This window comes from Ceratotherium simum, chromosome 33 (genome assembly GCF_057802395.1).
Source record: "Ceratotherium simum simum isolate JZ-2026a chromosome 33, ASM5780239v1, whole genome shotgun sequence".
Taxonomy (NCBI): Eukaryota; Metazoa; Chordata; class Mammalia; order Perissodactyla; family Rhinocerotidae; genus Ceratotherium; species Ceratotherium simum.
This window is the reverse complement of record NC_141932.1, coordinates 16,179,821-16,189,996: the sequence shown is the minus strand read 5'-3', so window position 1 is coordinate 16,189,996 and position 10,176 is coordinate 16,179,821. Positions and strand designations below refer to the sequence as shown.

The 10,176-nt window shown below is 49.5% G+C and overlaps 1 protein-coding gene across 1 annotated transcript; it reads right to left on the bottom strand.

The window, feature by feature from the left end:
• Positions 1-541: 541 nt before the first annotated feature.
• Positions 542-1,030, bottom strand: NANOS2 (nanos C2HC-type zinc finger 2). The gene has a single exon (XM_004440173.2). It carries the CDS (start codon positions 956-958, stop codon positions 542-544), a length of 417 nt encoding a protein of 138 aa, XP_004440230.1. The 5' UTR covers positions 959-1,030.
• Positions 1,031-10,176: the final 9,146 nt, after the last annotated feature.

Genomic DNA, 10,176 nt, shown 5'->3' with positions numbered 1-10,176 from the left:
TGAGTCTGCAGGTGGCTGAAGAAGGTGAACAGGCTGGTCTCAAGTCAGAATCCCATCTTGAAGTTCTTGGGCTTGAGGGTCCAAGCCAGCCTTGTTCACTCTCTCCAAATTCTGAGGACTGGTCTGGGAGAGCACAGTGGAGTCCCATAGGTCCAAGGATCCGTGAACTCCACAGGGAATGGATTCCGGGGGCTGACGCGTCCAAGGGGCAGGGCTAGTGTCACCAGCAGGCCCCAGAAGGACTGAAGATCCATGATCTGTGGCCCAGAAGGAGCCACAGGGCTGTGTGATCCAAGGGGCAGGGTCCTGCTGCACCAAGAATCCACAGACACCCCCAGGACAGACCCCCAAGGGCTGAGAGAACACCGGGGCAGGGCTGGCCTGGCTCCCCAACAGCCTCCATGGTTTCAGCCTCCAGCAGGGATGGAGTTCTGGGGGCCAGAGGTTCCAAAGGGCCAGGTGAGTCAGGGGAGAGTCCAGGGGCTCGGTAGGGACTGAACCAGGAGGGTTGGAGGTGTGGGGGGTGGGCACCTCACAGTGCTCAGCGCTTAACCTTGCGGCCGGCCGAATTGCGCCCACTGCGGCGGTAGAGAGACTGCTGGCCACCGTTGAGCGGGCAGTACTTGAGCGTGTGGGCCTGGCCGCCAGTGGCCCCGCACAGGGGACACACGTAGTGCCGCAGGATGGGGCACACCACAACGCCCTCCGGAGTCTTCAGCTGGTGCGACGAGTAGACGTGGCGCGACTCCCCGTTGTGTTTGCAGAAGTTGCACAGGGTGGCCAGAACCCTGCCGGGCCCCGGCCCTCCCAGCCCCTGATCCTGCCCCAGCGGGGGCTCAGGTCTGGACTCCCCAGTCCCTTGGGCCTCTGGCCTTTGCCCCCGACTCTGGATCAGTGCCAACACCACCTGGCTCAGGTTGAAGTAGTCCTTCCACATGTCGAAGGGTGGCAGCTGCATGGCCCCCAGGTGGGGGTCGCGGGCGGCTGGAGAGAGGCCGGGGCCGGGGTCAGCGGGCAGGAGCAGCAGATGGTTTTCTGGAGCAGAGAGGAACTGCACCCCCTTTTATACTCCCCAAAGACCCTTCTAAGCAAAGGTGGAGCTTATAATTTAAAGGGCCCACTCCCTACCCATGTTCCCCAACTGACTTGAATCTCCCACGGAGGTCTGGAAGGAGGTCACTGCCCTTGTCTCTGGGCCCTGCTCTGCCTCTAAGGTGCTCTGTGACCTCTGGAAAGGCCCCTTCCTTCCCTGGGCCTCAGTTTCTCTATCCATTCAGTAAAGCTCCATGTCTGTGAATGCCCCCGCCCCATCCTCCCTTACTGCAAGGCAGGCCACATGCTCCCTCCATATACCCCAGAGCCATTCCTAATAATAATAACAGCCCCTCCCTATGAGCCAGATGCTGTGCTGCAGTTACCTTCGTGATCTGATTTAATCCTCCCAACAACAGTTATGACCCCCATTTTATAGATGAGTCCTTGAAGCTCAGAGAGGGAAACTCATTGGCCCAGAGTCACATAGCATGCGAGTGGCAGAGCTGGGGCTCTAACTCAGGTCTGTGGGACTCCAAAGCAAGTGCTCCTCCTACCTCTTTTGGATTAAAACCTAATTTTTCATCACATCCTGAACTAGGAGACACTTATCCAACAAATATTTATTGAGTGCATATTACCAGTTCAATGTTTTATAAACACAATCTCTTTGGATCTCATAACCGCTCAAGGAGGTGGGCACTATCGTTTCCATTTTACGGAGAAGGATATGAGGCTCAGAGAGGTTAAGGAAGGTACTCAAGGTCACACCGTAGGGAAATGGCAGAGTTGGGATTTGCACCCGGATCTGGCTCCGGAGACACTGGGAATTGATCTTAGAAGCAACAAAGGACCTTGGCATGGCAGAGTCTCACTTAGAATGCCCTGCCTTGGCCCCACACGTTGTCCCAAATCCTTCCCCACCTTTGGGACCAACCAAAAGCCTTGCCTCCTGCCCACGCCTCCTCCAAGAACTCTTCCTCCACCAACGGTCTCCATTGGTCACCTTGACTACTCAACACATAGTCATTGAGGCCCCTTGTGTTGGGCAGTGGAGGCTCAGCAGTGACCACGGCTACCTTGTGTCTGTTTCACCAACGACCAGTCCAGCAGGGGAACAGCCAGCCAATGAGTAAACAATAGACCAAAAAGACACAATTACATATAGACAGAGTGCTCTGAGAGAGGCTGGGCTGGGGGAGGTGACCCTGAAGCTGCGACCACAAGGAAGAAACTTCCAGGAAGAGGAACACAAGATATGGTGGCCTGAAGTTTTTGGAGACAGCAAAGGGGCTGGGGTGGTCAGAACGGAGTGAGAGTCCCAAGATGAAGCCATCCTGGTATACAAGGGCTGGATGCCATCAGACTGTGGATCACTCTCAGGGGATGTTTTGGAAGTGGTGGGGACGTTTTGCGTTTGTCACAATGATCGGAGGTGTGACTGAATTTGGCGGACAGGGACCAGAGACGCCAGCTGTCTCAACAATCCACATGACCAAGATATGGTCTTGTTAACTTTCCAATGTCCCACTGGACACCCACGTAGGTAGAAAAACCCGCTTATGATAATCTGAGTCTGGAACCTAGCTGTGTTTTATATATAAACACTAGGTGCTTTTGCCATATTTTAGGATGCACTGACTTTTCCTGGAATGCAACTGCTGTGTCCATCGTGGCCTGCCTATTCTTGGTTTTGTTGGGAACTTTATCTGGAGTTGTTCGATATTTCTAGAAGCCACATCACCCCAGGCAATGCTGAATGTGATAAGTGTCCAAACAACACGGAGTTTGTTCTTATCTCCTTCATGGTACATCTACACGGAGAGGCTAGGATCTGCCCGACGAGATGTTTTTTAGAGTGGCCGTGCCTGAGCATTTACACATGAAAATAGATTATTATTTTATTATAAATTGCTGTCTTTTTATTTCTCCTTTGTAGTTCAGTTAGGACACGATATTAATTTTTTTTTTTTTTTTGCTGAGTAAGTTTCACCCTGAGCTAACATCTGCTGCCAATGTTCCTCTTTTTTTTTTTTTTTTTTTTAGCTTCAGGAAGATTAGCCCTGAGCTAACATCTGTGCCAGTCTTCCTCTGTTTTGTATGTGGGATGCCACCACAGCATGGCTAACAAGTGGTGTAGGTCCATGCCTGGGATCCAAACCTGCAAACTCGGGCTGCCAAAGCGGAGCATACTGAACTTAACCACTATGCCACAGGGCCAGCCCCACAATATTAATTTTTGAAAATAAAACTTTGTGTGTTGGTGAGCTATATTACCTATGAGTTTAATTTCAGGATACTAAAGGGGCATTTCAAAATGGTATATAAAGTGGGTGTTGGTTCTCACCGGGTTGAGAACCAGTGATGTAGGCCAAGGTAAACCCATTGGTCTTTGCCTTCTGAGCAACAGCGAGCCACTGAAGGAGGTGAGCATGGGAGGGACACATGAGAAATATGTTTTAGGATGCTCTTTTTGGGGCTATTGAATGAATAGGGCAGTGGGACTGTCCTTGCCAACTCACATTGTCTCTATATGGTCAGGGAGCAAAGTCTGAAAAAAGCCTGTTGAGAACTCCCTGATGGCAGGCAGACACGATGCCATGCCTTCAGAAAGAGCTTAATAAATGCTTGTTGAATGAATGTGTTGTCTCTGTGGATGGGCTCATGGTTGGGAGGTGACAAAGGGAGGAATTTGTGAATGTCAGAGGCAAGGTCTACATTGTGATTTCCCAACTTCTTCTAATTTCCTTTTGCACTAATGATCCGGATAATGACTTGTTTGATGTCGGTTGTTACTGGGAATCTGTGAGCCACAGGAGGTCAGGGCCAGGGCTGTGTTGGTCACCTGTGTGAGAGCAGAGCGGGGGATGTTAGCAGCATGAATGAATGGATGGAGGTAACCTGACTCTCCAGACCATGTGCTATTTCTTTGCTCTAAATGTCCACAGACTAATAATATACCTTTCACACGGATGATCCCTGTGTCTTAAGTGCTTACAATATCCATCACTGCCCAGCTCTAATGCCTCCTCCTCCAGCAAGCCCTCTCCATCCCCAGCCTGGGTCAGCCAGCTGCTCTGGATGACCCCATTCCAGCCATGCCCACTCTGAGTCACCACTGACTGGGGATGGGTCTGTCTTTCTCTCTCGACTGTGAGCCCACGAAGGCAGGGCTGGGGCTGTTCCCACAAGGCCCCTTATGTGCACCTCATGTCACTTAACACTCATTGCTTCCTTGAGTTAAGTACTATTATTATTCCTGATTTGCAAAGGCAGCAATTGATGTTCAGAGAGGTTACGTGACTTATCTGTGGTCACACAGCCAGCAGGCAGCAGAGCTGGGATTCCAACCTGGGTCTGCCTGAGTCCAAAGTCTTCAGTCCAAAGTTGCCTTTGACAACTGCCCTATAATGCCTCAATAAACTCTTGTCAACGGAATGAACAAATAAATGAATGCATCTAAGAGCGACACAGGGTCTCCTGGATAACCTGGTCCAGCTCACCTCACTTTCTTACTTTATAGATGTCGAAACAAAGCCCCAAGAAGGGAAGGATCTGAGTTTCAGTCTCTTAAAGCCATGATTCCTGGCCACATTCCCTGGATTCACGCACACACCAAGCACCTTCCAGAAACCTATAAATAAAGGCACATCCATGGTTATGTGGTGGGCTGTGAGGTTTTCTGCCCGTTTATCTCCCTGAAGAGGTGAGTCAGACCTTTCTGTTATGATGTTGGGGTCACTGAGGCGGGTGGGGGGTGACTTCAGCACAACCCCCCCATGGTTTAGGGAGTGGGAAGCACTGTGGTCAGTGCTCAGAAATCAGCCACAGGTTCAAGCCTGGCTCCACCAGCTGCTTGCTGAGGGGCTGTGGGCTTATTACTTAACCTCTCTTAGCCTCAGTTTCTTTTTTATTTTATTTTATTTTATTGAGGTCATCATAGTTTATAACACTGTGAAATTTCAGTTGTACATTATTATTCGTCAGTCACCATATACATATGTGCCCCTTTACCCATTATGCCCACCCCCCAACCCCCTTCCCCCTGGTAACCACTAATCTGTTCTCTTTGTCCATGTGTGTGTTTATCTTCCACATATGAGTGAAATCACACAGTGTTTGTCTGTCTCTGTCTGGCTTATCTCACTTAACATAATACCCTCAAGGACCATCCATGTTGTTGCAAATGGGATGATTTTGTCTTTTTTATGGCCGAGTAGTATTCCATTGTAGGTATATGCCACATCTTCTTTATCCACTCATCAGTTGAAGGGCACTTGGGTTGCTTCCATGTCTTGGCTTTTATGAATAATGCTGCAATGAACATAGGGGTGCATAAGCCTCTTTGAATTGTTGATTTCAAGTTCTTTGGATAAATACCCAGCAGCAGAATAGCTGGGTCATATGGTATTTCTATTTTTAATTTTTTGAGACACCTCCATACTGTTTTCCATAGTGGCTGCACCAGTTTGCATTCCCACCCCAGTGTATGAGGGTTCCCTTTTCTCCACATCCTGTCCAGCATTTGTTATTTTTTTTCTTGGTAATTATAGCCATTCTAATGGGTGTAAGGTGCTATCTCATTGTAGTTTTTTTTTTTTTAAGATTTTATTTATTTATTTTCTCCCCAAAGCCCCAGTAGATAGTTGTATGTCATAGCTGCACATCCTTCTAGTTGCTGTATGTGGGACGCGGCCTCAGCATGGCTGGAGAAGCGGTGTGTCGGTGCACGCCCGGGATTTGAACCCGGGCCGCCAGCAGCGGAGCGCTCACATTTAATTGCTAAGCCATGGGGCCGGCCCTCTCATTGTAGTTTTGACTTGCATTTCTCTGTTGCTTAGTGACGTTGAACATCTTTTCACGTGCCTGTTGTTAGCCTCAGTTTCTTCATCTGTCAAGAGGGGATGACGTCAGAACCTGCCTTAGAGCATGAACTATGATTGTGGCTGTAAATAGCAGAGCCCGGCCCGAGGGATGTGCTTATTAAATGCCAGCTGTGATAATTAAGACACAATGAGGGCAATAATCTTAAGGGCACTTATTTACTGAGTATCTCCTTTGTGCCAGCGCCATGCACAGGGCTCTGCCTGTGTCATCTCCTTGAATCCTCCCCAGACCCTGTGAAGTTGGGTCTATTAACAGTCCCATTTTACAGATGAGCAACAGGAGGCTCAGAGAGGCCGATGGTCTTGTCCACGGTTATATGGACAGTGAGTGGTAGTCTGGAGCAGAACCCAGGGCTGTCTGACTCGGACCCAGGACATCCTCCACCCCCTGTAAAAGCCTGAAAAAGTGGTTAACAGAAAGCAGGGGAGCGTGGAGGGACGTGCCAGGTATAGGGACAGAATGAGGTGGGATGAGGGTATCTGAGCCACATCGAGTTTCACGGAGAGAACAGATGAGATCTGTTGGCCATCGATGGACATTCTCGAAGGCAGAAGAGACAGGGGTCTGCTGTGTGGAGAACAAGGCTCCTGGAGGGAGGAACCAGGGCCAGTATGGGGGTCTCTGTGCTAAATGCTTTCCACAGAGTCATAGCCGAGACCTTTAGCTCTGGAGGTCTGAGTCTCCTGTGCACAGCAGGACGGGGACTCAGTGACGGTCGCTGCAGCTGTGGCATCTGCGGGATGTGTGGGAATAACTAAGGAGAGGTGGGGATTTCGGGGTGCTATGACTCCCCTTAACAATCACACTCATTGTTTGAAGGCTCTCAGATTCTGTTGCTCGAGAGTCTGTTTTGTTATTATTATTATTATTTATTTTTTCCCCAATTGTTTTCTTCTAGGACTCTGCTATTGGGGCTTTGGCCACCCTTCCTCCCCTCCATGGTGTTTTATTGGACCACTAATTGCAGGACATCCCTCTTTGGATAAGCCTTCTTCCCTGGTGTAGTTGAGGCTGTGGACTGAGGGAATGTCAAGGATGATACTGATGAGAAATTCATCAGCTGTCGTGTTTACTGGATCACGACTTCCACCCCCACCCAGGGCCAGAGGACTCTCTGCTGACCAGGCTTCACAGCAGCCCTGTTTACTTGTGAATTTCCCTCTCAGCCTGGTGCCTGGCAGAAAACAGCTGGGGGCGGGGTTCCTTGAGAGAGGAGAGGAAGGGCAAGGGTGAGGCAGAAGGAGAGAAACCCCAAGAAAGACAGGGAGAGACGCAGAGAGAGGGGGCAAGGATTCCTAGAGGGACCGACGGGCACACTTGTGCAGAGACCAAGGCAGGGGAAATGAAGAACAGGAGAAGGAGAGACCCCCTCAAGGATCAAGGAGGTCACGGTCATTGGCCTTGTGGTCTCTGTTTATTGGGTACTGGACTGTGCGATTTCATGAAACTCTCACGACAACCTTGTCTGGTAGTCTTCTAATGTCCCCATTTTACAGAGCAGGAAACTGAGGCCCAGAGAAGTGACATCTCTCATCAATGTCATCCAGGTAGCCTTGATGACACAGAGAGGAGTGGGACACACTCACAGCAATCGAAGGAGACAGAGGCTCCAGGAAAGAGAGACGGAAACAAGAAACAAAACAAGAATAAGACAATACTTAGCATGGTGGTTGGGAGTGTGGCCACAGCCAGAAAGCCTGGGTGAAATCCTGGCACTGCCGCTTCCAGCTGTGTGGCTCTGAGCAAGTGATGTCACCTCTCTGGGCTTCTATTTCTTCCTTTTCACAAAAAAGGAGATTATTGCAGACCCTCTACTATGGGGCTGTTTTGAGGATGACAGCTGACAGCACAGATTAGGGTCATGGTCATTAGAATAGTTACGTAGTGAGCTTTAGCTAGTAGTTTTAATTTTATTCCCTCACTAAAGAGTCACAGGAGGGTGCTAGGCAGAGGGATGGAGGCTGCGGGGCATAGAGAGATGGAAGAATGTTTGCTCATTCAGTCAATAAATATTTACTGAAGACCTGACATGTGTCTGGCACTGTTCTAGGTGCCAAAGATACAGTGATAAACGAAATATACAAACATCTCTGCCATCACGGAGCTGAAATTTTAGACAGATAGAAAATAAGATGGACAAATGAAATATAATATGTCAGGTAGGGCTATGCACTATAGAGAAAAAATAAAGGGGGTAGGAAGATAGACAGTGGTCAGGGAAGGCCTCTTGGAGGAGGTGACACTTGAGAAGAATCTTAAAGGAGGTGAGAAAGGGAGCCTTGTAGATAGGTGGGGGAAGTGTCCCAGACAGAGGGAAGAGCCAGTGCAAAGGCCCTGAGCTTGGAGTGTGACTCGTGTGGTCAAGGAACATCGTGACTTGAGTAGATTGAGAGGGAGAGTAGGAGGAGGTGAGAGATAATGGAGGTGAGAGTTGATGCAGGACCCCATGGGCCACTGTAAGGACTTTGGCTTGTGCTCTGAATGAGGTGGGAGCTATGGGAGGGTTCTGAGCGAGGAGGGACGTGATTTGACTCAAGATCTAACAGTGTCCCTCTGGCTGCTGGCTGGGGGAAAAGGCTGGGGTGGTGATGGTGGCTGGGCCAAGGATAGGCAGAGAGGAAGTGGTGAGAACTGGTTGGACATTGAATATTACATAGCAGCAGAATGAAATTTCTAAAATGTTAATCAGATCATGCCACTCTTCCTGCTTAAAACCTCTGATTCTCTGTGAACCTCAGAAAAAGTCTCCAAATTTAGCCATGGCCTACAGGTCCCTAAGTGCTGTGTCCACACTCCCCTTCATCCCCACTGTGAGCTCTCCGACATCATCTCCTATCACTCTCCCCCAAGTCGTTCACTCCTCTGTAGCCATCCAGGCCTCCTTTCTGACCCTTGAATGTGCCCCGGGGCCTTTGCACTTGCTATTTCCCCTTCCCTGAATTTCCCTTCTTTCCCTGTTTTTTTTGTAACACTGTCTCCTTAGCATGATCTTGGCCAAAGACCAAATCAGCCTTCCTGTGGCCACGCTTTCTACCGGGCTCACTCCCCCACCCCCAGGTCTTCTCTGTCTCACCCTTGTTTATTTCCTTGTTCTGTAATAACTCTATTTATGCGTTAGATTATTGACCATGAGCCTCTCGGGGCAGTGTCTGGCTAATATTCTCTGTTGTATTCCCAGGGTTGGCCTATCATGAACAGTAAAGATGTATCAATGAAGGCAATAGATCCTCACAATTTCTCACAGCCCGTGTCTTCACTGAGAGTCAACACAATGGGAGCAGAAGCTCTGGGGTCACAGGTTTGAATCCCAGCTCTTCTCCATACTGTGATCGCTGCCACAAGTTCTTCAGCCTGGCTGTGCCTCAAACAGGAAAAAGAAAGGCACCGACCTCTTAGGGATGTTGTGAGGATTAAAGGAGTTAACAGGTGCTTAGAACAGTGTCTGACATCTAGCAGGTACTCAACAAATATTAGCCACTATTTTTTTTTTTAAAGATTTTATTTATTTATTTTTTCCCCCCAAAGCCCCAGTAGATAGTTGTATGTCATAGCTGCACATCCTTCTAGTTGCTGTATGTGGGACGCGGCCTCAGCGTGGCTGGAGAAGCGGTGTGTCGGTGCGCGCCCGGGATCCGAACCCGGGCCACCAGCAGCGGAGCGCGCGCACTTAACCACTAAGCCACGGGGCCGGCCCATATTAGCCACTATTTTGATCTTTACATTTTTTTCTCAAGGAGTAAGGAGGAATGACAGCAAATATAAGGAATTCAGAAACTCAAGGAAGCTCGGGCTCTAGGATTACATGTGTGTTTGAATAAACCCCTGTGCAGTGGTAGTATTATTCAGCCCATTTTCCAGGGGAAGAGACTGAGGCTCAGCGAGAGAGGTCAGTGTGCCCAGGGTGGCAGAGTCAGGGAGAGCCCAGGTCTGTTGGTCTGAACCCATCATCGCTGCTCTGGAATGGTCCCGCCAGGCTCCCTCATGGAACAGACACACAAACATACATGCTCATGGTTCTGATGTACCAAGGGCATGGCTGGGCTTCTCAGTCACTACTATGTCCCCAGCACGGCCTAGTACAGGGCCTGGTAACTCCCACTCAACCATCAGAGAGCACAGAGTAGGTAAATGTTTGTTGAATGAATGTATGAATGCCAAGCTAAGGACTTTGGACTGTGAGCTAAGAAGGGCACTGGGGAGCCAAGGAAGGTTTGTAAGCAGGAGAGGGCCATGGTCATATCTGAGCTTTAGAAAACA